The sequence below is a fragment of the Agrilus planipennis genome, unplaced genomic scaffold, assembly GCF_000699045.2.
Source record: "Agrilus planipennis isolate EAB-ADULT unplaced genomic scaffold, Apla_2.0 scaffold44, whole genome shotgun sequence".
In the NCBI taxonomy this organism is placed as follows: domain Eukaryota; kingdom Metazoa; phylum Arthropoda; class Insecta; order Coleoptera; family Buprestidae; genus Agrilus; species Agrilus planipennis.
Genome location: NW_020438939.1, coordinates 78520 through 106318, shown reverse-complemented (window position 1 = coordinate 106318; position 27799 = coordinate 78520). Strand labels below are relative to the sequence as shown.

Genomic DNA, 27799 nt, shown 5'->3' with positions numbered 1-27799 from the left:
ATTTCGATAGAAGTTTTCAGACGTAAAAAGGAGATTATCAGAAGTAATTTAGGCGAATTTATCTCTGTCTGCCTATCTGTCTGCCAATCTGCTTCACTATCTGTTTAATTAATTTTAGGCTAATCTTCGAAACAGTTGAATCAATTTCGATAGGATTTTAGAGACATGAAGACAAGGCGATTGGCATTCAATGATATAACTTGTTTTTTATAACAAGTATATTTATTATAAATAATTAATATGACAATTCCCGTACATGGTATGCTCATAAGATTTTGAACTAGTGATACATCAGTAACCAATACAATCCCTTATCTATTATCTTCATAAGAACTCGCATTTTAATATATTGCACTAATCTGTTACAGTCCCATTGTCTTAAATTTAATTAAATCTCAGAAATGCACGAATCTGTGTCAACTAAAAACAAGATAATAGATTGATAAAACTCTATATATCTAATCAGAAGTATCTTGATTTTTGAGTACATATAAGCTCCCCAAAATGTATATTATCCTTCAGTATCATTCAGAATGGGAGCTAATAAAAATGCGGTGTTCCTAGGGATAACTATTTTAATTTGTTTAATAGCATAGTAAGTAATCCAAATAATAACTGAATTTAGTAAAGGCTTTCGCAGTCAGTTGGGGAATTGCTGCTGTCCTGATTCGGGTCTAATGGCAGTCGTTGATTGGAGTTGGATACATCCAGCATGGGAAATGAAACGACTTTTGAAGAAGAGCTACTCCTTATAGCGAAACGTTAGGAAGTAACTCCAACCGACGACGACCTTTAGATATCACATCAGTTCGATAACTAAATTAATTCAGTGAAAACTACTTTTTTATGAACACCTTTTAATTTTAGTAGAGAATGTGCTTCAAACTACACCTTCCCTTCTTATTTTCTGTTTGGTACTGGAACATCTTCCTATCAAATTGAAGGAGCTTGGAATGAATCAGGTAATAATTGATATGTATCCCAAGATAATACTGCTCAGTTTTATAGTTAAACATACATCAAAAGAATCTGCCTATAGCTTCTAAGAAAAATATGTTAATATATTACGTCAATTTAAAATGCTGTAATGATATATGCTATGTTCTTGTCGCCAGGAAAAGGTGAAAATTTATGGGACTTCGTAACCCATAATACTCCAGAATTCATTGATGACAGAAGTAATGGGGACATTGCCTGCGATTCTTATCACAAATATGAAGAGGACATTGCTCTCCTTAAAAACCTAGGAGTAAACTTTTACAGATTTTCTGTATCTTGGGCCCGGATATATCCAAACGGTTATCCGTACAATCCGAATCAAGAAGGAATCGCATATTACAACACTCTTATTGATGCCCTTCTTGCTCAAAACATAACACCCATGTTAACCATACACCATTGGGACGTTCCTCAACGTCTTCAAGAATTGGGTGGTTGGACAAATTCACGTATGGTAAATATATTTACGGAATATGCGAGAACTCTTTTGGAAAATTTTTCTGATCGCATTAAATATTGGATCACATTCAATGAACCATATACATTCTGTAATGAAGGTTATGGAAGCACGAGGTACGCTCCAGCCCTTAACATGTCAGGTAGAGCTGATTACCTTTGTGCTCACAACGTACTAAAATCTCATGCTGCAGTTTATCATCTTTTTAATAATACTTACAGGAGCAGAAACAATGGTGAGTATCTATGTATTCAATTTATTACAAAACCTAATTCCTACAATTGATTATGAACTTCCCTCTACTTAACAATCTTAGTGACATGACCTTAGGTAGTCTGTTACGACAAGCTATTTCCCGTTCACTGAGAGAAAGGTACAGCGACAACGACGCGCACAAACGGGAGGTCCCTGGAATATGGCTGGTCGTTTTACGTCAGATATTTTCGATCAAAGCCCAACCGTAAGCCTCCAGCGCCGTAAATAACTTCTGACAGTTACGCCTATTAAGTCAGTCCACACACATAGATCTGGCAACGCGTACCTTTCTCTATGTGAACGGACTATACCCGGATAGATAAGTTTAGAACAAAATCCAACGCAAGAAAAGTTGTGTAATTACAACTATCCATACAATTAACCTTTATAATATAAACAATGAGGTTTTTAAAATTTCATTTAAGCCACAATGGGTATCTGTTTGAGTGCTATGTGGTATGAACCCAGCAGCCCTGAAGACGAAGAAGCTACTGAAAGGACTAGACAATTCATAGTAAGTAAAATCATAACTATAGTTACATAGAGTTTTATAAAATGCTACTGATTTTCTGTTGCTGTTAAATGTTGAAATTCTATCCGCTTTAAGCTTTAACCATTCATTTCGGCTAATGTCGATAGTTTAAAACTGCTTAACCAACTGTAAAAATTAAAATCCCCCCTTTTTGTCTTCTTAGATAGGTTTGTACTCGAATCCAATTTTTTCAACAAATNAAATTCTTGCAGTGTAATGCCTCAAATGGTTAATCGGTTGATGTATAAATGAAGAAAGTCGATGCAAAACCCATAAAATGCTGATGGACAACGTTTGTTGTACCTATACTATCTCGGCTTAAAGCTTGATGAATGTGAGGAACTAAAGCTAGTTGAAAAACATCAAAAAATCATGAAATTAAATATTTTGGTGCTATGGGTTTCAAAACATTTTCTTCAACTTGGATAGTAAAATTGTTTATCCGAATAGAAAAGTAAACGCTTTTCATATATATGAATAGCTAATACGACAAAGTTCTATTTCTTATTTTAAAAGTACACTACAATTTGTTGCTAATTGTCTCTAATTTGTTACAAATTCAAAGTTTGTGGTTCCAACAGGTTAGCAGAAAATAGACAAAATGTTAGGTCGATGTCAAACTGAATAGCGTATCTAGAAATAGAAATGGTCAAAAGAAGTACTGTAAGGGCCATAATTTGTCGATGCGAAATATAAATGGTGGGCGCGGCGGAAAAGGAAAGATTAGAAGCATTCGAAATGTGGTGTTACAGGCGAATGATGAGGATACCGTGGATAGAGAAAACTAGAAATGAAGAGGTATTAGAAATAATAGGAATTTAAAACTTAGGTTGGAGATATTGCGTGACATTTACAGATTATAATATGGGTAATCAAATATTGACTTCAATGGTTACTGTTAACGTCTAAAACCAAAACGCTTGTAAATTGTCAGATTTTGATTTTCATTGCTAACTGAGAAGTTAATGTATAAATATCGCGATAAATCAACAAAATAGAACACGGAAAATCAACAGTTACCTTAAATTTTGTTCTAATTCTACAGAATAAAGTCTTATCACATTTTATCATGTAAAAAGCCACTCTAGAGGTAATGTCAAGTATTTATGTAGGTAAGTACGTTAATTCCTATATTCGTCATTCAATGAGATTATACTATCGTGGTGTCAGTTCAGGTATACGCTTGTTAAATAATATAAATTTTTTTTTTGGCAAAAAAGAATTTTGAGTGATTATTATTTGTTTTCAATTTATAATCTGTCTATAGGATATGAAAAACTTAATTTTGACGAAAAAACTTACCATGAACGTTGAATTTTACGCGCTTTTTGAATCCAGAATAAGAAATAGAAAAATAGGATGACCTTTCTTTTTTTTTGTATTTATCGACACCAGATTTAACCTGTAGATGAAAACGACAACCTTCTGTTCCTGATTTATTGAACACAGATTGCATTGCAGTATGAACTGCTTTCTCGAAATCAACAAAAATATTTAGTGATATAGGTCTCTGCAGTTTTCTAAGGAAGTATGAAAAATACGAGAGGTACATATGAACCTTGTTGCAATGCGCGGAAAGTAAATATTTGGTTGAATATCCTATGAGTTTCTTATTTGTACGAGGTTGCTCCACAGAGATTTAAAAGACTCCTGGATTGTATTAAAGACACTTACAATAATCCTTATACATGTATATGTGTACATAACCGAGAAAAGCTGCACTGATTAAGAGGTATCATATCTCATCAAGAATATCATATCTCACGGTAAGTAAAAATATCTCTAATAAAGCAATCAACAAATTTGTTCCACTTGGTTGATAAATATACTTACATATTTATTACCTTTAATAAAATAACTTATTACTCATTCTATTTTTCATCAAACATTTATTTTTAAATAGTTATAATAAAATTGATTGACTGATAATAATATGATTTTAATAAATCGTTTACAATTAACAATTTCTGGAAACATTCTAGCAATTTAATTGGGTAACTGTTAAAGGACGCGCCATTTACACTAGACAACATTGTGTGAGAAAAGACTACATGAAAATTACTTTTCTTATTTCTCCATTTTTGAACCGTATTGAAAGTAATAACATAAAATAAAGTGAATATTACGTAATCAAAATTAGACCTTTTATTCCACATTTCGTTGCTTCGATACAAATATGTAACATAAGCACGTAGCAGATTATACACTTGATTTACTGAACAGTGGTTAATCGTTGTCTATTTTCGAATAGAAGACGTGAAAATCTCTGTTAATCAATAACTATTGAATAAATTGTCCAGCATCACTATATGCACAAGATTATCCAATAAATAATAATAGTTAAAAAGCTAATNTTTTTATAATTAGTCATGTACATTGTTCCTCATCTAAAACTTTAAGATTACCGAGATAAATATCGAATGAAGCCAAATGTACCTATGGAGAAAAGTGATAAGAAATTCGAACACACAACCGTTAAGTGTTATAAAAGAAAACAAAATTGAGTAAGTAAAAGTAGCGTTATGGACATTCCATTTTATTAACGTCTGTTGAACAAAATATATGGGGGAGGTTCACCTTAATATAATAATAAGTCAAAAAGCATAACACAACGACACAACACCGTCGAGAAGAAATATTGAAATTGTGATTTTAAAAAGATTTTATGTACCTTATTACAAAAATGTATTGTTTGTAGTTTATTGTTTATTGTTTATGACAGAAAAATAGAATGACTTTAGTCTGGGTCCTGCAAGAGACAGCTACATGATGCTTGATGTACAAAATCCTGCTATAATACATTATAAAATGCATTACAAAATTACTAGAAATGAATTAAAATAAAAGCCAAAATTAAAAATAAGACTATTACCTACCCCTCTACTATTTATTTTTAGAAACCAATTCAGAACAAAAGAGGTGGAAAGGTTCATTCGCCAATACACGTCAATTGATTCCTGATTTATTAGAAATACACGAATCCACGCTAACTAGAAGCATTACAAAAACTTGATAAAATTAATCTAATCAGAACTTTCTTAAATATGAGTGCATATAAGACGCTTGAAGTACATGCTACCCTCATTCAATATGGAAGTTAATAACAATGCTATGTTTTCAAAGATAATTACTTTATTTTGCTTGATTGCATAGTAAGTAATTGAAATAATGAGTGTATTAATTCATTGAAAACTATTTCATTATACACGATGTAATTTTAGTAGAGAATGTGCTTCAAACTACACTTTCCCTTCTGATTTCCTGTTTGGTACTGGAACATCTTCTTATCAAGTTGAAGGAGCATGGAATGAATCAGGTAAATAACTTACATATGTATCCCATGAAAATTCTGCTGTAGTTATTTATATTTATTAAATAAACGTACTCATAGATTCTAAGATAAATAAATTAAATGTTGTAATATTTTCTTGCTAACACCAGGAAAAGGTGAAAACATTTGGGATTTCATAACTCACAACACTCCCGAATTCGTTGATGACAGAACTAATGGGGACATTGCCTGTGATTCTTACCACAAATATGAAGAGGACCTTGCTCTAGCTAAAGACTTAGGAGTAAACTTTTATAGATTTTCTGTATCTTGGGCCCGGATATATCCAAATGGTTATCCGTACAATCCGAATCAAGAAGGAATTGCGTACTACAACAATCTTATTGATGCTATTCTCGCTCAAAACATGACACCTATGTTAACCATATACCATTGGGATCTTCCTCAACGTCTACAGGAATTGGGTGGTTGGACAAATCCTTTAATCGTGCAATTATATACGGAATACGCGAGAACTCTTTTGGAGAATTTTTCTGATCGTATTAAATATTGGGTTACATTCAATGAACCTTACATGGCTTGTAATGCAGGTTATGGTGAAGTAGGGTACGCTCCAGCCCTAGGCATGTCGGGCATAGCTGATTACCTTTGTGCTCACAACTTACTAAAATCTCATGCTGCAGTTTATCATCTTTTTAATGATACATACAGGACCAGAAATAATGGTGAGTATAAATTCAATTTATTAATAAACCTAATCCCTACAAGTGGTTCTAAGATTAAACATTCCCGAAGATTCAGTTTCATCGAAAATGTCTTCCATGAAAAACAGGTAGGATAGACAAGTTCAAAATCAAAACCTCTAGGTAGATAAAAACCAATCAGTAATGGATTACCTTCCGTGGGTTTAAATCGTTGGTGACCTAGATTAGATTACCGCTTGCAAATAGTTAAGGATATGGGTTGCTCTAGCTTTAGGGAAATGCGAAGATTAGCTCAGGATAGGAGAGAGTGGAGGTACGTGTCCAACCAGTCTTAGGACTGGCGACCTTATGATGATGAAAGCAGACACACCTTATCAGTATTAATGGGTGTTCCTTCCTTCTTTTAACTTGTCTTACTACATCAGCGATTGTAAATTCGGCCTATGTAATGGGTTTTTGTTAATTACATTGGCAAATTCGGCCGAAAACGTTTCGTAGTTCACAAAAATAAATTGTAAATTCAGCAATTTTTTGCAGGCCGAATATACATACTTAATGTTCGGTACATTTGAACGAAGCGGCCGAATTTACATTTTGACTCAGTGAATTCTTCTACCAGTCGTAATGACCGGCCGGATTTACCACTAACCTACTATATTAGGACTTTAACTATAATATAACACAAAAATTAATTTGCCTAATGAACATAGTTATTAGGACTACTTATTGTTATGATTACCCGAGATAAGAATGTTCAGTCTCTCAGAGTCTCTAAAAGCGAGACTCGAGTCTCCGTCTCTCATCGAGTCTTTCAGGTGTCGCTGAGAGAGACTCGAATCTCTCAACGAGAGACTCGAATCTCTTAATAAGTAGTGTTTCGATAGACATGGTCAAAATTTATTAAGTTCAAAGATCCCAGTCTTTCTACGAGACACTCGAGTCTTTCAATTTTTCAGTTTTATTCATTCAGTCTCTCTGAGGGAGACTTGAATCTCTGAATTAACAATTTTATTGTTCGTCTCTCATACAGAGACTGTGGGAGATCCATAAAAACACCTAGACAATAACTGAGAGACTGTGAAAGACTGTGAGAGACGCACTCAGAGACGCTGAAAGACTCTGCAATTGAAAGTACTAATTATTTATCAGTTCAGTAAATGTACCTATTAAAATAATAATTAATATAAACAAAGAGGTCATTAAAATTCCGTTTCAGCTACAATGGGTATCACCCTAAACTCTATATGGATTGATCCTGGTAGTCCTGAAGAAGAAGAAGCTGCTGAGAGAACCAGACAGTTTCAGGTATGTAAAATCATAGTCATAATTATAATATAAAAATGCAACGGATTATGTTGCCGTTAAATGTCAAAATTCCGTTTGAGTTATTAGCATTTACTAAGGAAAGTCAACTTTAACTAGTTATTTAGTTAATGTTGGTTGTTGGAAGCTTAATATTACTTGATTAACTAACTTTTTGTTAATAATACTCAAGTTAAGTGCCTTAATTGGAAATGAGTAGTACTTAGAGAGACTAATTAGGCTACCAGGCGCCACAAACAGGATGAATAATACGATTGGAAGGATGAGTGGATTCGGAACATTCGTGCGGGTTACGTATATTCGATTTTCGATGTTTTTGTGGCGTTATGTTGGTACTCATGTCTCTCACTCAAGTTCGACCGTGTTGAATGTTCAGCTAATTTTTGACAGCTACTTTGCTTGCACGTGTTTTGGCTCGTCTCTCGATTTTTGCCTATTCTAAAAAATGGATCAAAAAATCTATATCAAATTTTGTGTGGAAAACAAAATTAAGTACGCGAACGCTTTCCGAATGTTGACTGTGACATATGGTAAGATACATTGAACCGAAGCAACGTTTATACATGGTACAAAATGTTCTCAGAAGGCCGAGAAGATATGAACACTCGAGCACGTCAACAACAGATGAAAACATTGACGAAGTGAAGAAAATAGTATTGGCCAATCGTTGAATCACCGTCAGAGAAGTAGTTGAGAACCTAAACACACCGTTTGGCTTCTGCTATTCGATTTTTACCAATGATTTGGACATGAAACGGATCGTCGCGAAATTCCTACCAAAATTGCTCAATTTCGACTAAAAACAGCATTAAGATTGTAGTAACAGTAACAGCTGTTGGACTCTGTCCGCGACGACCCAGATTTGCTCCAGAAGGTCATAACTGATGAAGAATCATTGGTTTATGGTTATGACGTGGAAACCAACAGAAGCTGCAGCACGAGCTAAGGCCGAAATAAGCGCGCAAGTTATGTCGAATGTGAAGGTTTTGTTTACAGGTTTTTCGACTGCAGGGGCGTGGACCATCATGTCACAGGGTAGAACGGTCAACAAGGAATATTATCTGCAAGTTATGCGCATTTTGCGCGAAGCAATCTGCTAGAAACGCCCGGATTTGTGGAAGAACAAAACTCGGCTTTTGCACCATGATAACGCCTCTGCTCACACATCGTTGCTTGTTCGCGAATTTTTGGACAAAAGCAACACACTAATAATGCCGCAGCCACTTGTGCCTTTTTCTTGTTCCCGAAACTGAAGAGACCCATGAAAGGACGATCCTACCCTAAGATTGAGGAGATAAAGATGGCATCGAAAGAGAAGCTACACAAGATCACAAAAAATTATTTTTGGAAGTACTTCGACAATTGGGAAAAACGTTGGTACAAGTGTATAATATCTGGTGGGGATTACTTTGAAGGGGGCCAAATAGATATTCATGAATAAATAATTTTTGAAAAAGCACAAAATTCGTGATACTTTTTGAACAGACCTCGTATAACGAAGGTGTAATTACTCAGATGAAAACCGTGTCACCTTACTAGCATAGTTCCTTGTCTGGTACACTAGAGGGCGCGTCCGTTCACATTCACCTTCCCTTTTATTCTTTTGTATGGTGAAGGATGGCAATTGTATATAATTAATTCGAACTTTTCTTTTAATTTGAAACAGTATTAAATCCAACTGAGACTGGATTACGAAAATGTGAAATTACAGACCCTTGCCGCTATCATTTCTATTAGTTGAACACAAAATAGTTGATCATTATAATAGATACCCATATCTTTAGTAACAAATTCGGCATTAATGTGAAAGAGTGTAAGATTCGATAATACACGTTTCTGTTGATATTTTTGTATATAAAAATTAAAATTCCCAATAAAGAATTTCCTCAGAAATTTTGTTACGTATCTTCACCTGCAATTATCTTTGAATGTGCCGTTGTTTACGTGGACGTAAATGGACGCGCCAACCTACCGTGGTATCGGAAAAAAGTCGGAAGCGATTTCACCTTCTTTATCCAACCTAAACTCGCATACAGACTTCAGGCAAAAAGATAACATATATTAGGTACATACTCTGCAAGTCATTAACTTTTTATTGTTGCTGCTTATTCTCCGGGGAAGACATTGCATACTTATGTGTATCTTCTAATACCACTTAACATTTCTACTGGAAGTTTTATATTTATTCTCCCTACATCACATTATAATAATAATTATCGGAACCATTAAAGGCTTTTCATTTGCGTAAGCCAACATTAATAGGTTAATGTCGAAAAACCTATCGAAAAACCTATTTGGTTTCCTAATAATACATGTTCTAACCAGCTCTGTAAAATTCCGTTTCCTTTATCATTTAGGTAGGCTTGTACGCGAATCCTATTTTCTCAGCAAACGGGGATTATCCAGAAGTAATGAAGGAGTACATTGGTAATCGAAGTGTTGCTCAAGGCTATTCTAAATCTAGACTTCCTCAGTTCACATCAGATGAAATTGAATTTATTAAGGGAACGTTCGATTTTCTTGGAATGAATCATTACACTACCAGATTGGCGAGGAATTCACCACCAACTAACAATATGGTTTCATTTAACAGTGATATGCAAACGGAGATGTGGGTTAATTCCAGTTGGCCAGGCGGTAGAGAGCCTGTAAGACCACAATTTTATTAATTATTTATTTATTTCCATAATTAAAAATAACGTGATATAAAGTGTACCGTATCTTTTAGATTGTTCCATCGGGTTTCCGAAAACTTTTGACGTGGATTAAGAACACATACAATAACCCCATCGTTTATATTACAGAAAACGGCTATGGAGATAACGGAGAATTAGATGATTACGTCAGGGTGTCTTATTATGGGGTAAATAAAATGACGCAAATTGTCTGTACCTAGGTGTACAAAAATTAAATTTTGTTTCGCAGTCATATCTTGAAGCACTTCTGGAAGCTATCAACGAAGACAATGTTAATGTACGAGGTTATTCTGCGTGGAGTCTAATGGACAATTTCGAATGGAAATCTGGATACACGTATGTATAATCAAGTCTAAATAAGATGAACAAATTTGCAATAAATTACAAGTGAGTATAGACATATATGCAGCACTCATTTTAAAGCAAAGGCGAGACTTACGCATAAGGCATAAGAACGCCCGAGGTAATCACTCACCGACGTATGTGCATGAAACAAACAAGGATGTCGGAAGCGCCTGTATGTCTAATTCATACATAAAATAGACCACGTTCAGGTATCTCCTTCTATCTCATGGTATTCTTAAAGGGTTACGTCTTACACAATGCATTTCTAAATGCATTTGTTGCTATCCAATTGGTATACTTACGACCTACGTTACGCGACAAACTTTCTATTGGATCCTTCTTCCTGCATTGCATACATCCTACAACATTAGTCTCTGATCCTGAGTCCCTGTCAGAGTATGTCGCTTGTATGTTAAAGTGAATGCGACGATCTATTTGCACTCACTTGTAATTTATCGTCAACTTGCTCATCTCATTTCGACTTAACTGTATTTACCTACCATTATCCCTTCCTATACAATTTTTAGCTGGCGATATGGAATTTATTCTGTCAATTTTACTGACCCAAATCGTCCAAGAACAGCAAAATTATCAGCCACTTTTTACAAGAACGTCATCGCCAACAGGGCAGTTGGGGACTACCCTTCACTATCGTAAAAATATTCTGTGTTTGGAAATACATATTTATATTTTATTGAATAAAACTTAAACAGATAAATTATCTAATTTTCTTCGATCTTTACTATATTGCATATATTTACTAGAACAAGAGATATTACTAAAAGTGCAAAGTTCAATTGTTATGTTAAGAAAGTATCGCTAAGTTCATTTTGGGGATGATTTTTAGCAATGTAAGAGATGCTCTCACGTCAGAGGTAGGCACCTTTTTAGTCTGTATCGACAATCGTTCTATATAAATAATAACAAAAGATTCATGATAAGGTCGTCAGTCCTAAAACTAGTTGGACACCTCCACTCTGTCCTATCCTGAGCTAATCTTTGCATTTCCCTAAAACTAGAACACCTCATACTTATCCTTAACTACCTGTCTACCGTCCACACGCTACGAACAGTCTACCTCTGCTCCTCTTAACTCCTGTTTGTGCCTCTAATATTTCTCTGACTAGACCTTCATGCCTGAGAAGGTGTTCTACCAACCTATCTCGTCTATTTTTTATTGACTTCTATAGAGTCCTCTGTTCTCCTATTCTTTCTAATACCTCCTTATTTCTAACCTTCTCTATCCATAGTATCCTCATCATTCGCCTGTAAAACCACATTCCAAACGCTTCTAACCTTCCTTTTTTCGCCGCGCCCACTGTCCATGTTTCGCACCTATACAGCGTCGCACTTCAAACATACACCTTTTCGAATTTCTAAATTAATCGTTCGTGAGCATAGAAATGACTTATTTTTATTGAAGGCGATTCGACCCTTCAATATCCTCTGCTTTATATCTCTACTAAGTACTCCTTCCGTCCTCACTTATCTGACTTCCTAGATACTTAAAATCAACTACTTCTTCGAATATTTAGTCTCCTATCTTTATATTCGCTCTTTCCCTACTTTTTCTTCCCTTCCATACCAGTATTTTCGTTTTTGTTTTCAATACCACTCCCATTTTATTTAAAGCTATGTATTTCTCCTTGCTAGATGCTAATACTACCATATCATCTGCAAATCTAAGCGTACTAATCTTTTGCCCCCTATATCTATCCCTACAGTTGTACTGTTTTTTATGATGTATATCAGTTCTTCGATGTATAGATTAAAAAGACTCCCTTCCTAATATTTGCTTCTCTACATTGCTGCTCTAGCTCTATAACTGCCTATTGCTCTGTATACACAGTAAGTACACTCTTGTATCACTCTTCTAAATCTGTAACTCATTCCTAAATTTTTAAGTATATTTAACATTGTGTCCCATTTAACATTGTCAAAAAGCTTTTTCAAAACCAAGACTAAAACTAGAAGTTTTTGAGCAAGACTAAAACCAAAACCGAATAATACTGGGATAGTCTTGATCTTGGTCTTATTTTGCTCATCACTAGCTATGATGTAGTGAAGAATTTTTAATTTTTGATTAGTAAATATAAAGATAAGTATATAAATTGCTAATAAATAAATAAATTCGTATCGTCATTCTGTTAACAGGTGTGTTTTTATACGTATGAGATACTGTAGCAGTGGCATTGTAAAGATTATTAACGAAATTAAATAAACAACTGATTATTTAACGAAACAAACAAATGATAACAAAGGTCACGTTTTCCAGTAATACCTGCCAATAAAATAAGTATCAAAATAGGAAATATATTATTACAGCATTTTATGATTACATATTCAAAGGTCACAAATATTTTATTCTACCTACGGAATAATAGAATCTGAGGAAAGAAATGAATACTAAAATTGTACTTATTCATAATGTTAACTATTTTTACAATCAAGACAGCACTTGATAATTTATTCATTTATTTTAAATGAAAAATACAAAATGGCAATGTCTAGTTGGTAATGCTAGTATCGGAGCAATCGGGGCGAGCTTCTCATTAAATATCACCCCCACCAACGTCTCAAATAAATCGCAAAACCTTGTTTGAAATTTAGTTTAAACAATCAATCAACCAAAATTACCTCTCTTCTAACGGATTTTCAATGAGACGGTTAATAAAACGAACGAACTCACGATGTGATTAATAGCAAGCATAGCCTCGGCAAAAGTCTGCAAAGTGGCAGGAATTGCAACAAGAAATTATGGAAGTTCTATTCAGACTTGAATGTGACCCTTCAGATCATAACATATACTCTAGCGGTGCAACGAATGTGTCATAACGAAAACAGAAGTGAAAACAGAAGTGAATAGTAAATTTTTGCGAAAGCGGATACGGAAGCGGAAGTGTAATGATTTTAGATTACTCTTTGATACAGTGGTTATGCGCTCTTTTCGCGAATATTTTGTTACAAATTTGGCATTTACCACTTGCATTGCTAATATCAACAAAATAATCCCAAATAGAACCTCTTTTTGGATTCAAAATTGCACTTTTAACTTAAAATTTACACCACTCAGCAAACACTATAAAAAATAAATAAACGATAGAACTGTGTTAGTATTTTCGAAATGAATTTATTAGGAGAAGTGGCTAAGGGGGAGCTGAAAGTGCTGGACATTTTCTGATAAAAGTAAGAAACTAATAAGAGAATAAAATTTGGAAAATATCAACATACGAAATACAAGGAAATAGATTTAGGTCCTAAACTATAATAAAGTTATCTGCACAGGAGCAGATTATATAACTTCACAAACATAAACGGTTGATTATAATACGAGGGGTCGCTGAAAATTGGTGTAGATACTTGCACAACATGCAGCTTGCAACAAGTAATCCCATTTAAATTGTCTTTTGAAAAACGCCAAGTTCAGCCAACAGGCAAAAACAGCTAGTATGTTGGTCGGTAACCCACGTCTAACAATTTCGAACTTTCTATTCCACATTAGGTTATTTTCTTATCTATTAACAAATACAATTGTTAAAGGATTAATTCAGAATAGGGAATATGAGAGTTTTCTTTATAGTCTTTCAAGTGATAACCTTAAGATTCACTTTTTTATGGCGTTACCTTACTGGATAAGATAATGTACCATATCGGATAGGTACCAAGTTGTGTAACAAATGATTTGTTAATTTTTATGAAAAAAAAAAACACTTGTTGATACAAAAATTAATTAAAGGAATGTGATACCTAATACAATAAAAACAAAAAACCAAAAGTGATATTACTTATCTGACAATCCAAAGCAAAAGTTCTTGACTGGTTATTCAGTATTTGCACAATGATAACAACAGTTTTTTAAGAAAATATTTTTTCCTCTACAATGAGTTTTATCAAAAAGGGATTAGTTAAAAGTTACGAAATTAAAATGGAAAATGTCTCTAAAGATTCTTGATTTGCACATTTTGTGGTTTACCGTATCGTTCGACCTTTTGACATAAAAATTCTTGCAGTGTAATGCCTCAAATGGTTAATCGGTTGATGTATAAATGAAGAAAGTCGATGCAAAACCCATAAAATGCTGATGGACAACGTTTGTTGTACCTATACTATCTCGGCTTAAAGCTTGATGAATGTGAGGAACTAAAGCTAGTTGAAAAACATCAAAAAATCATGAAATTAAATATTTTGGTGCTATGGGTTTCAAAACATTTTCTTCAACTTGGATAGTAAAATTGTTTATCCGAATAGAAAAGTAAACGCTTTTCATATATATGAATAGCTAATACGACAAAGTTCTATTTCTTATTTTAAAAGTACACTACAATTTGTTGCTAATTGTCTCTAATTTGTTACAAATTCAAAGTTTGTGGTTCCAACAGGTTAGCAGAAAATAGACAAAATGTTAGGTCGATGTCAAACTGAATAGCGTATCTAGAAATAGAAATGGTCAAAAGAAGTACTGTAAGGGCCATAATTTGTCGATGCGAAATATAAATGGTGGGCGCGGCGGAAAAGGAAAGATTAGAAGCATTCGAAATGTGGTGTTACAGGCGAATGATGAGGATACCGTGGATAGAGAAAACTAGAAATGAAGAGGTATTAGAAATAATAGGAATTTAAAACTTAGGTTGGAGATATTGCGTGACATTTACAGATTATAATATGGGTAATCAAATATTGACTTCAATGGTTACTGTTAACGTCTAAAACCAAAACGCTTGTAAATTGTCAGATTTTGATTTTCATTGCTAACTGAGAAGTTAATGTATAAATATCGCGATAAATCAACAAAATAGAACACGGAAAATCAACAGTTACCTTAAATTTTGTTCTAATTCTACAGAATAAAGTCTTATCACATTTTATCATGTAAAAAGCCACTCTAGAGGTAATGTCAAGTATTTATGTAGGTAAGTACGTTAATTCCTATATTCGTCATTCAATGAGATTATACTATCGTGGTGTCAGTTCAGGTATACGCTTGTTAAATAATATAAATTTTTTTTTTGGCAAAAAAGAATTTTGAGTGATTATTATTTGTTTTCAATTTATAATCTGTCTATAGGATATGAAAAACTTAATTTTGACGAAAAAACTTACCATGAACGTTGAATTTTACGCGCTTTTTGAATCCAGAATAAGAAATAGAAAAATAGGATGACCTTTCTTTTTTTTTGTATTTATCGACACCAGATTTAACCTGTAGATGAAAACGACAACCTTCTGTTCCTGATTTATTGAACACAGATTGCATTGCAGTATGAACTGCTTTCTCGAAATCAACAAAAATATTTAGTGATATAGGTCTCTGCAGTTTTCTAAGGAAGTATGAAAAATACGAGAGGTACATATGAACCTTGTTGCAATGCGCGGAAAGTAAATATTTGGTTGAATATCCTATGAGTTTCTTATTTGTACGAGGTTGCTCCACAGAGATTTAAAAGACTCCTGGATTGTATTAAAGACACTTACAATAATCCTTATACATGTATATGTGTACATAACCGAGAAAAGCTGCACTGATTAAGAGGTATCATATCTCATCAAGAATATCATATCTCACGGTAAGTAAAAATATCTCTAATAAAGCAATCAACAAATTTGTTCCACTTGGTTGATAAATATACTTACATATTTATTACCTTTAATAAAATAACTTATTACTCATTCTATTTTTCATCAAACATTTATTTTTAAATAGTTATAATAAAATTGATTGACTGATAATAATATGATTTTAATAAATCGTTTACAATTAACAATTTCTGGAAACATTCTAGCAATTTAATTGGGTAACTGTTAAAGGACGCGCCATTTACACTAGACAACATTGTGTGAGAAAAGACTACATGAAAATTACTTTTCTTATTTCTCCATTTTTGAACCGTATTGAAAGTAATAACATAAAATAAAGTGAATATTACGTAATCAAAATTAGACCTTTTATTCCACATTTCGTTGCTTCGATACAAATATGTAACATAAGCACGTAGCAGATTATACACTTGATTTACTGAACAGTGGTTAATCGTTGTCTATTTTCGAATAGAAGACGTGAAAATCTCTGTTAATCAATAACTATTGAATAAATTGTCCAGCATCACTATATGCACAAGATTATCCAATAAATAATAATAGTTAAAAAGCTAATTAATCTAATCAGAACTTTCTTAACTGCTAAGCACCATTCATTTATATAAGCTGGTTGAAGTGTTTGTTACTTTTTAGTGTCATTCAGAATGGTAACTAGCACCAACACCATGTTTTTAAGGATAAGTACTTTATTTAGTTTGATTGCATAGTGAGTACAAATACACTTACTGAATATTTTTCTACAATCGAAATATTAGCTCTATTAATTCAGTAAAATGCTATTTGTTTATACACGACATTTAATTTTAGTACACAATGTGCTTCGAACTACACTTTTTCTCCGGATTTTATGTTTGGAACTGCAACATCCTCCTATCAAATTGAAGGAGCTTGGAATGAATCAGGTACTAACCTATTTATCGCATAAGGGTATAATTTAAAACATTTAAAAGCTCACCAAACCTACGCACTTAGAAAGAAATAAGTTATAATTTTATGTCTATCCCAAATGGTCTAATAGTCAATTCTATTTGCTTGTCACAGGAAAGGGCGAAAACATTTGGGATTACATAACCCACAACAGTCCCGACTATGTTTATGACAGAACTAATGGAGATATTGCTTGTGACTCCTATCACAAATATGAGGAAGATATTGCGCTCCTTAAAGACTTAGGAGTTGACTTTTATAGATTTTCTGTATCATGGAACCGGATCTTTCCGAATGGTTATCCACACAATCCGAATCAAGAAGGAATCACATACTACAGCAACCTTATTGATGCGCTTATCGCTCAAAATATAACACCCATGTTAAATATTTACCATTGGGATCTTCCTCAACGTCTTCAAGAATTGGGTGGTTGGACAAATTCATATATGGTAACATTGTTTACGGAATATGCAAGAATTCTTTTGGACAATTATTCTGACCGCATTGACTATTGGATCACATTCAATGAGCCACTTTCAATATGTAGTCAAGGTTATGGAGCTGATGGATTTGCTCCAGCATTAAGCATGTCAGGTAGAGCTGATTACCTATGCGCCCACAACTTATTAAAATCTCATGCCGCAGTTTATCATCTTTTCAATAATACTTACAGAGCCAGAAATAATGGTGAGTATATATTCGATCGTAATCAATCACATTCAATTACTGCAGAGTGTTCTGAACTTGTTTTGTTTCATCAACGAAATCCGGCGTGGATAGACAAATTCAGAACCTAATCAAAGATCGATTAGCTATTATTAACTATTATTTTATTTCTTATTATGTAAAGCAATTATCACTTGATATACCGATAATTAATAAGTGGCAAGTCTTGGAGGGTTTTAACTAGTTGCAATAGGGAATCGCATGTCATCATCATTATAAGGTGGTCAATCAGCTACGTTGATGGAGAATGTAAAAAGTGACAATGGAACTTACTTACCTAGAACTAGACTAAATACGTTTTTCTCGAAAACGACTTACCACTCCCTACATGCTTGCTACTTATTTAAAATAATCCCTTATAACTACAAAAACCCATCCAACGAATATTTACATGATAAAGAAAGTGACATTTAAACTTCCGTTTAAGCCTTAATGGGTATCGTTTTGAACTCCGCCTGGTATGAACCTAGCAGGCCTGAAGAACAAGAAGCGTCTGAAAGAGCTCTACAATTCCTGGTATGTAAAATCACAAAAAGTTTGTAATTCCGATTAGGTTTGTATACACTAGACTTCACTGGTTAGAAGAACTTAACAGTAATCAGTCATTTTTGTTAGTGTCCTAGGCTGGTACCTTCGAATTACTCTACCAACTTCATTTCGTTTATAAAAATATAATACTTATTCAAACAGAAAAAATTTTAATTTCTTTATAAAATTAGTTTTGTGTTGTCCCTTTAGTTAGGTTGGTTCGCAAATCCAATTTTCTCTACAACCGGTGATTATCCACAAGTAATGAAAGAGTACATTGGTAATCGAAGTGCTATTCAAGGCTTCTCTAGATCTAGACTTCCTCAATTCACTTCGGATGAAATTGAATACATTAGAGGAACGTCAGATTTCTTTGGAATAAATCATTATAGCACTGCATTGGTGGAATATTCACCAGCAACTGACAATGTAGTTTCAAACAACAACGACATGGAAATAGTAATGTTCCGTAATTCTAGTTGGCCAATAGATGCAGCCGGTAGAGACCCTGTAATTATACAATTTTGTATTAATGAAATTCTTTGCTTCAAACCCGTGTATTTTAGATTGTTCCATGGGGTATCCGGAAGCTTTTAGCGTGGATTAAGAACACATATAACAGCCCCAGTATTCACATTACAGAAAATGGTTGTCCAGATAATGGAGGGTTGGATGATGACGTTAGAGTATCTTACTATGGGGTAAATAAATATTGTGAATTACGTATAACTAACTGTATAGAGACTTGTTTCGTAGTCATATCTTGAAGCAGTTCTGGAAGCTATCAACGAAGACAACGTGGATGTACGAAGCTATGTTGCTTGGAGTCTAATGGACAATTTTGAATGGAGGTTTGGATACACGTAAGTATTTGCTATTTACTATTAGCCTTTCGTAGCGGGACAGAATTTATTTTTAAATACGATTTTTAGATACCGATACGGAATTCATTTCGTCAATTTTACTGACCCCGATCGTCCGAGAACAGCAAAACGATCAGCTACTTTTTATAAAAATGTCATCTCCAGCAGGGTTGTTGGGGACTACCCTCCACTCTCGTAAATTATATTGACTGTTGACTGGGAATATCTGTTTGTAATTTGTTCTAATAATAATCTCTAATAATAATCGTTGAAATTCGTTTTAATTTGCTTTCAATTAAGTACCAAATAGGTATTATTATTATTTCAAGGCATATTTCACGAACGAATGTGAAGCTGCATTGTATTAAAGTTGTCTCACCTAATCGAAATTCTAATCAATTTGTCTTACAGTCACAAACGATGCATCAAGTCTGTTATACTTAAACGAATTTTTNGTCTTGATCTTGGTCTTATTTTGCTCATCACTAGCTATGATGTAGTGAAGAATTTTTAATTTTTGATTAGTAAATATAAAGATAAGTATATAAATTGCTAATAAATAAATAAATTCGTATCGTCATTCTGTTAACAGGTGTGTTTTTATACGTATGAGATACTGTAGCAGTGGCATTGTAAAGATTATTAACGAAATTAAATAAACAACTGATTATTTAACGAAACAAACAAATGATAACAAAGGTCACGTTTTCCAGTAATACCTGCCAATAAAATAAGTATCAAAATAGGAAATATATTATTACAGCATTTTATGATTACATATTCAAAGGTCACAAATATTTTATTCTACCTACGGAATAATAGAATCTGAGGAAAGAAATGAATACTAAAATTGTACTTATTCATAATGTTAACTATTTTTACAATCAAGACAGCACTTGATAATTTATTCATTTATTTTAAATGAAAAATACAAAATGGCAATGTCTAGTTGGTAATGCTAGTATCGGAGCAATCGGGGCGAGCTTCTCATTAAATATCACCCCCACCAACGTCTCAAATAAATCGCAAAACCTTGTTTGAAATTTAGTTTAAACAATCAATCAACCAAAATTACCTCTCTTCTAACGGATTTTCAATGAGACGGTTAATAAAACGAACGAACTCACGATGTGATTAATAGCAAGCATAGCCTCGGCAAAAGTCTGCAAAGTGGCAGGAATTGCAACAAGAAATTATGGAAGTTCTATTCAGACTTGAATGTGACCCTTCAGATCATAACATATACTCTAGCGGTGCAACGAATGTGTCATAACGAAAACAGAAGTGAAAACAGAAGTGAATAGTAAATTTTTGCGAAAGCGGATACGGAAGCGGAAGTGTAATGATTTTAGATTACTCTTTGATACAGTGGTTATGCGCTCTTTTCGCGAATATTTTGTTACAAATTTGGCATTTACCACTTGCATTGCTAATATCAACAAAATAATCCCAAATAGAACCTCTTTTTGGATTCAAAATTGCACTTTTAACTTAAAATTTACACCACTCAGCAAACACTATAAAAAATAAATAAACGATAGAACTGTGTTAGTATTTTCGAAATGAATTTATTAGGAGAAGTGGCTAAGGGGGAGCTGAAAGTGCTGGACATTTTCTGATAAAAGTAAGAAACTAATAAGAGAATAAAATTTGGAAAATATCAACATACGAAATACAAGGAAATAGATTTAGGTCCTAAACTATAATAAAGTTATCTGCACAGGAGCAGATTATATAACTTCACAAACATAAACGGTTGATTATAATACGAGGGGTCGCTGAAAATTGGTGTAGATACTTGCACAACATGCAGCTTGCAACAAGTAATCCCATTTAAATTGTCTTTTGAAAAACGCCAAGTTCAGCCAACAGGCAAAAACAGCTAGTATGTTGGTCGGTAACCCACGTCTAACAATTTCGAACTTTCTATTCCACATTAGGTTATTTTCTTATCTATTAACAAATACAATTGTTAAAGGATTAATTCAGAATAGGGAATATGAGAGTTTTCTTTATAGTCTTTCAAGTGATAACCTTAAGATTCACTTTTTTATGGCGTTACCTTACTGGATAAGATAATGTACCATATCGGATAGGTACCAAGTTGTGTAACAAATGATTTGTTAATTTTTATGAAAAAAAAAAACACTTGTTGATACAAAAATTAATTAAAGGAATGTGATACCTAATACAATAAAAACAAAAAACCAAAAGTGATATTACTTATCTGACAATCCAAAGCAAAAGTTCTTGACTGGTTATTCAGTATTTGCACAATGATAACAACAGTTTTTTAAGAAAATATTTTTTCCTCTACAATGAGTTTTATCAAAAAGGGATTAGTTAAAAGTTACGAAATTAAAATGGAAAATGTCTCTAAAGATTCTTGATTTGCACATTTTGTGGTTTACCGTATCGTTCGACCTTTTGACATAAAAATTCTTGCAGTGTAATGCCTCAAATGGTTAATCGGTTGATGTATAAATGAAGAAAGTCGATGCAAAACCCATAAAATGCTGATGGACAACGTTTGTTGTACCTATACTATCTCGGCTTAAAGCTTGATGAATGTGAGGAACTAAAGCTAGTTGAAAAACATCAAAAAATCATGAAATTAAATATTTTGGTGCTATGGGTTTCAAAACATTTTCTTCAACTTGGATAGTAAAATTGTTTATCCGAATAGAAAAGTAAACGCTTTTCATATATATGAATAGCTAATACGACAAAGTTCTATTTCTTATTTTAAAAGTACACTACAATTTGTTGCTAATTGTCTCTAATTTGTTACAAATTCAAAGTTTGTGGTTCCAACAGGTTAGCAGAAAATAGACAAAATGTTAGGTCGATGTCAAACTGAATAGCGTATCTAGAAATAGAAATGGTCAAAAGAAGTACTGTAAGGGCCATAATTTGTCGATGCGAAATATAAATGGTGGGCGCGGCGGAAAAGGAAAGATTAGAAGCATTCGAAATGTGGTGTTACAGGCGAATGATGAGGATACCGTGGATAGAGAAAACTAGAAATGAAGAGGTATTAGAAATAATAGGAATTTAAAACTTAGGTTGGAGATATTGCGTGACATTTACAGATTATAATATGGGTAATCAAATATTGACTTCAATGGTTACTGTTAACGTCTAAAACCAAAACGCTTGTAAATTGTCAGATTTTGATTTTCATTGCTAACTGAGAAGTTAATGTATAAATATCGCGATAAATCAACAAAATAGAACACGGAAAATCAACAGTTACCTTAAATTTTGTTCTAATTCTACAGAATAAAGTCTTATCACATTTTATCATGTAAAAAGCCACTCTAGAGGTAATGTCAAGTATTTATGTAGGTAAGTACGTTAATTCCTATATTCGTCATTCAATGAGATTATACTATCGTGGTGTCAGTTCAGGTATACGCTTGTTAAATAATATAAATTTTTTTTTTGGCAAAAAAGAATTTTGAGTGATTATTATTTGTTTTCAATTTATAATCTGTCTATAGGATATGAAAAACTTAATTTTGACGAAAAAACTTACCATGAACGTTGAATTTTACGCGCTTTTTGAATCCAGAATAAGAAATAGAAAAATAGGATGACCTTTCTTTTTTTTTGTATTTATCGACACCAGATTTAACCTGTAGATGAAAACGACAACCTTCTGTTCCTGATTTATTGAACACAGATTGCATTGCAGTATGAACTGCTTTCTCGAAATCAACAAAAATATTTAGTGATATAGGTCTCTGCAGTTTTCTAAGGAAGTATGAAAAATACGAGAGGTACATATGAACCTTGTTGCAATGCGCGGAAAGTAAATATTTGGTTGAATATCCTATGAGTTTCTTATTTGTACGAGGTTGCTCCACAGAGATTTAAAAGACTCCTGGATTGTATTAAAGACACTTACAATAATCCTTATACATGTATATGTGTACATAACCGAGAAAAGCTGCACTGATTAAGAGGTATCATATCTCATCAAGAATATCATATCTCACGGTAAGTAAAAATATCTCTAATAAAGCAATCAACAAATTTGTTCCACTTGGTTGATAAATATACTTACATATTTATTACCTTTAATAAAATAACTTATTACTCATTCTATTTTTCATCAAACATTTATTTTTAAATAGTTATAATAAAATTGATTGACTGATAATAATATGATTTTAATAAATCGTTTACAATTAACAATTTCTGGAAACATTCTAGCAATTTAATTGGGTAACTGTTAAAGGACGCGCCATTTACACTAGACAACATTGTGTGAGAAAAGACTACATGAAAATTACTTTTCTTATTTCTCCATTTTTGAACCGTATTGAAAGTAATAACATAAAATAAAGTGAATATTACGTAATCAAAATTAGACCTTTTATTCCACATTTCGTTGCTTCGATACAAATATGTAACATAAGCACGTAGCAGATTATACACTTGATTTACTGAACAGTGGTTAATCGTTGTCTATTTTCGAATAGAAGACGTGAAAATCTCTGTTAATCAATAACTATTGAATAAATTGTCCAGCATCACTATATGCACAAGATTATCCAATAAATAATAATAGTTAAAAAGCTAATTAATCTAATCAGAACTTTCTTAACTGCTAAGCACCATTCATTTATATAAGCTGGTTGAAGTGTTTGTTACTTTTTAGTGTCATTCAGAATGGTAACTAGCACCAACACCATGTTTTTAAGGATAAGTACTTTATTTAGTTTGATTGCATAGTGAGTACAAATACACTTACTGAATATTTTTCTACAATCGAAATATTAGCTCTATTAATTCAGTAAAATGCTATTTGTTTATACACGACATTTAATTTTAGTACACAATGTGCTTCGAACTACACTTTTTCTCCGGATTTTATGTTTGGAACTGCAACATCCTCCTATCAAATTGAAGGAGCTTGGAATGAATCAGGTACTAACCTATTTATCGCATAAGGGTATAATTTAAAACATTTAAAAGCTCACCAAACCTACGCACTTAGAAAGAAATAAGTTATAATTTTATGTCTATCCCAAATGGTCTAATAGTCAATTCTATTTGCTTGTCACAGGAAAGGGCGAAAACATTTGGGATTACATAACCCACAACAGTCCCGACTATGTTTATGACAGAACTAATGGAGATATTGCTTGTGACTCCTATCACAAATATGAGGAAGATATTGCGCTCCTTAAAGACTTAGGAGTTGACTTTTATAGATTTTCTGTATCATGGAACCGGATCTTTCCGAATGGTTATCCACACAATCCGAATCAAGAAGGAATCACATACTACAGCAACCTTATTGATGCGCTTATCGCTCAAAATATAACACCCATGTTAAATATTTACCATTGGGATCTTCCTCAACGTCTTCAAGAATTGGGTGGTTGGACAAATTCATATATGGTAACATTGTTTACGGAATATGCAAGAATTCTTTTGGACAATTATTCTGACCGCATTGACTATTGGATCACATTCAATGAGCCACTTTCAATATGTAGTCAAGGTTATGGAGCTGATGGATTTGCTCCAGCATTAAGCATGTCAGGTAGAGCTGATTACCTATGCGCCCACAACTTATTAAAATCTCATGCCGCAGTTTATCATCTTTTCAATAATACTTACAGAGCCAGAAATAATGGTGAGTATATATTCGATCGTAATCAATCACATTCAATTACTGCAGAGTGTTCTGAACTTGTTTTGTTTCATCAACGAAATCCGGCGTGGATAGACAAATTCAGAACCTAATCAAAGATCGATTAGCTATTATTAACTATTATTTTATTTCTTATTATGTAAAGCAATTATCACTTGATATACCGATAATTAATAAGTGGCAAGTCTTGGAGGGTTTTAACTAGTTGCAATAGGGAATCGCATGTCATCATCATTATAAGGTGGTCAATCAGCTACGTTGATGGAGAATGTAAAAAGTGACAATGGAACTTACTTACCTAGAACTAGACTAAATACGTTTTTCTCGAAAACGACTTACCACTCCCTACATGCTTGCTACTTATTTAAAATAATCCCTTATAACTACAAAAACCCATCCAACGAATATTTACATGATAAAGAAAGTGACATTTAAACTTCCGTTTAAGCCTTAATGGGTATCGTTTTGAACTCCGCCTGGTATGAACCTAGCAGGCCTGAAGAACAAGAAGCGTCTGAAAGAGCTCTACAATTCCTGGTATGTAAAATCACAAAAAGTTTGTAATTCCGATTAGGTTTGTATACACTAGACTTCACTGGTTAGAAGAACTTAACAGTAATCAGTCATTTTTGTTAGTGTCCTAGGCTGGTACCTTCGAATTACTCTACCAACTTCATTTCGTTTATAAAAATATAATACTTATTCAAACAGAAAAAATTTTAATTTCTTTATAAAATTAGTTTTGTGTTGTCCCTTTAGTTAGGTTGGTTCGCAAATCCAATTTTCTCTACAACCGGTGATTATCCACAAGTAATGAAAGAGTACATTGGTAATCGAAGTGCTATTCAAGGCTTCTCTAGATCTAGACTTCCTCAATTCACTTCGGATGAAATTGAATACATTAGAGGAACGTCAGATTTCTTTGGAATAAATCATTATAGCACTGCATTGGTGGAATATTCACCAGCAACTGACAATGTAGTTTCAAACAACAACGACATGGAAATAGTAATGTTCCGTAATTCTAGTTGGCCAATAGATGCAGCCGGTAGAGACCCTGTAATTATACAATTTTGTATTAATGAAATTCTTTGCTTCAAACCCGTGTATTTTAGATTGTTCCATGGGGTATCCGGAAGCTTTTAGCGTGGATTAAGAACACATATAACAGCCCCAGTATTCACATTACAGAAAATGGTTGTCCAGATAATGGAGGGTTGGATGATGACGTTAGAGTATCTTACTATGGGGTAAATAAATATTGTGAATTACGTATAACTAACTGTATAGAGACTTGTTTCGTAGTCATATCTTGAAGCAGTTCTGGAAGCTATCAACGAAGACAACGTGGATGTACGAAGCTATGTTGCTTGGAGTCTAATGGACAATTTTGAATGGAGGTTTGGATACACGTAAGTATTTGCTATTTACTATTAGCCTTTCGTAGCGGGACAGAATTTATTTTTAAATACGATTTTTAGATACCGATACGGAATTCATTTCGTCAATTTTACTGACCCCGATCGTCCGAGAACAGCAAAACGATCAGCTACTTTTTATAAAAATGTCATCTCCAGCAGGGTTGTTGGGGACTACCCTCCACTCTCGTAAATTATATTGACTGTTGACTGGGAATATCTGTTTGTAATTTGTTCTAATAATAATCTCTAATAATAATCGTTGAAATTCGTTTTAATTTGCTTTCAATTAAGTACCAAATAGGTATTATTATTATTTCAAGGCATATTTCACGAACGAATGTGAAGCTGCATTGTATTAAAGTTGTCTCACCTAATCGAAATTCTAATCAATTTGTCTTACAGTCACAAACGATGCATCAAGTCTGTTATACTTAAACGAATTTTTTATATTTATTNATGTAATTAATATATAATTTAATAATATAATAATTATTATTAATAGCCTGCCTTATTATATGATTAATCATACAAATTTTTAATTCCCTTCTACTTCCCTTTCACATAGAATCTTCAGGCATCGCTGTTGGTAGGCATTGAAATATTTTACATTAAGCCATTTCATATTTACAAATAACGGAGATAATATTAATATAACGAATTTTTGTAATATTTATTTAACAACTATTTAAATCTTAAACTACTGCTTATTTTATCTCGCTCCGTATTTAAAACCACATTCGCCTTGAATGATCCTCTTATTTCTAGAAAACTCTAGAAATCCTTTTGTTACGCGGTCAGTTATGTGTCGTTCACGAATGATTTATTACCTTGAGTCGAGCGGCTACAACTTTTGGTATTTTTACTAAAAAGCTTGCCGTTTAATGCTTTTAAGATCCTTCGGCAATCGATGTATTGATTTTATCACATACACGGTGCTTGTACGTAACACTATTTATTTAGTATTATTCATATTTTCTAATGAAACAATAAGAATCAGCTAAATACAAATTAGTAGACTATAGAAGATTACCATCGATACATAAATCCAACTCGCAGTTAATGACTTTTTCTTAATATTTGACCAGATTATCATTAATTACTATTTTGATTACTAACTCTTTGTCTGAACTCAGTCACCTTTGGGTCAGACTAACAGAAATATGCAATACAATTAATGTTTATAAATAGTGTCATTATTGTAATTTCGGCCGAAACAATTAAGCTTATTTCATATTAAGTAGTTTGAACGATATAAAAATACTTACAGGTATTATAGCAATTCTTATTGTTGCCTCAAAAACGAAAATCATACTTAAAATTACATCTCCACAATTTTGTTGTAAAACTAGTATCATTTTGTTTACAAATACATTACAATAGAGAATAGAAAAATGTTATTCTTTGCCAGCACTGAAAAATTATACTGACATATATGAATATCATAAAATTGATATCAAGATAAAAA

The 27799-nt window shown here is 33.1% G+C and overlaps 3 protein-coding genes across 4 annotated transcripts; all 3 read left to right on the top strand.

The window, feature by feature from the left end:
- The first annotated feature begins 487 nt into the window (after positions 1-487).
- On the top strand, positions 488-11333 carry LOC108733456 (myrosinase 1-like). Of its 2 annotated transcripts, XM_025974485.1 has the most exons (9): positions 488-595; positions 868-962; positions 1116-1691; positions 2137-2225; positions 2407-2442; positions 9956-10210; positions 10291-10425; positions 10488-10594; positions 11131-11333. In XM_025974485.1, exons 1-9 carry the CDS (start codon positions 534-536, stop codon positions 11258-11260), a joined length of 1485 nt encoding a protein of 494 aa, XP_025830270.1. In that variant the 5' UTR covers positions 488-533; the 3' UTR covers positions 11261-11333. The 2 variants fall into 2 exon arrangements, with proteins under 2 accessions (XP_025830270.1, XP_025830269.1); XM_025974484.1 differs by lacking the exons at positions 488-595; positions 868-962; positions 1116-1691; positions 2137-2225; positions 2407-2442 and adding exons at positions 5285-5395; positions 5465-5559; positions 5685-6260; positions 7456-7544 and having other exon boundaries at positions 9920-10210.
- Positions 11334-16831: 5498 nt separating this feature from the next.
- Positions 16832-19529, top strand: LOC112903886 (myrosinase 1-like). Its single transcript, XM_018464687.2, has 8 exons — positions 16832-16904; positions 17006-17100; positions 17240-17815; positions 18282-18370; positions 18593-18892; positions 18949-19083; positions 19139-19245; positions 19315-19529. Exons 1-8 carry the CDS (start codon positions 16843-16845, stop codon positions 19442-19444), a joined length of 1494 nt encoding a protein of 497 aa, XP_018320189.2. The 5' UTR covers positions 16832-16842; the 3' UTR covers positions 19445-19529.
- Positions 19530-23911: 4382 nt separating this feature from the next.
- LOC108733515 (myrosinase 1-like) lies at positions 23912-26609 on the top strand. The gene is made up of 8 exons (XM_025974487.1): positions 23912-23984; positions 24086-24180; positions 24320-24895; positions 25362-25450; positions 25673-25972; positions 26029-26163; positions 26219-26325; positions 26395-26609. Exons 1-8 carry the CDS (start codon positions 23923-23925, stop codon positions 26522-26524), a joined length of 1494 nt encoding a protein of 497 aa, XP_025830272.1. The 5' UTR covers positions 23912-23922; the 3' UTR covers positions 26525-26609.
- The last annotated feature ends 1190 nt before the right edge of the window (positions 26610-27799 follow it).

Coding starts and splice junctions, on each gene's coding strand:
- LOC108733456 (XM_025974484.1), top strand. CDS start 5,316: ATGCTACCCTCATTCAATATGGAAGTTAATAACAATGCTATGTTTTCA. Junction 5,396..5,464: donor TTATTTTGCTTGATTGCATA/GTAAGTAATTGA, acceptor ATGTAATTTTAG/TAGAGAATGTGCTTCAAACT. Junction 5,560..5,684: donor AGGAGCATGGAATGAATCAG/GTAAATAACTTA, acceptor TGCTAACACCAG/GAAAAGGTGAAAACATTTGG.
- LOC112903886 (XM_018464687.2), top strand. CDS start 16,843: ATGGTAACTAGCACCAACACCATGTTTTTAAGGATAAGTACTTTATTT. Junction 18,371..18,592: donor AAAGAGCTCTACAATTCCTG/GTATGTAAAATC, acceptor TTGTCCCTTTAG/TTAGGTTGGTTCGCAAATCC. Junction 19,246..19,314: donor GAATGGAGGTTTGGATACAC/GTAAGTATTTGC, acceptor TACGATTTTTAG/ATACCGATACGGAATTCATT.
- LOC108733515 (XM_025974487.1), top strand. CDS start 23,923: ATGGTAACTAGCACCAACACCATGTTTTTAAGGATAAGTACTTTATTT. Junction 24,181..24,319: donor AGGAGCTTGGAATGAATCAG/GTACTAACCTAT, acceptor TGCTTGTCACAG/GAAAGGGCGAAAACATTTGG. Junction 25,451..25,672: donor AAAGAGCTCTACAATTCCTG/GTATGTAAAATC, acceptor TTGTCCCTTTAG/TTAGGTTGGTTCGCAAATCC.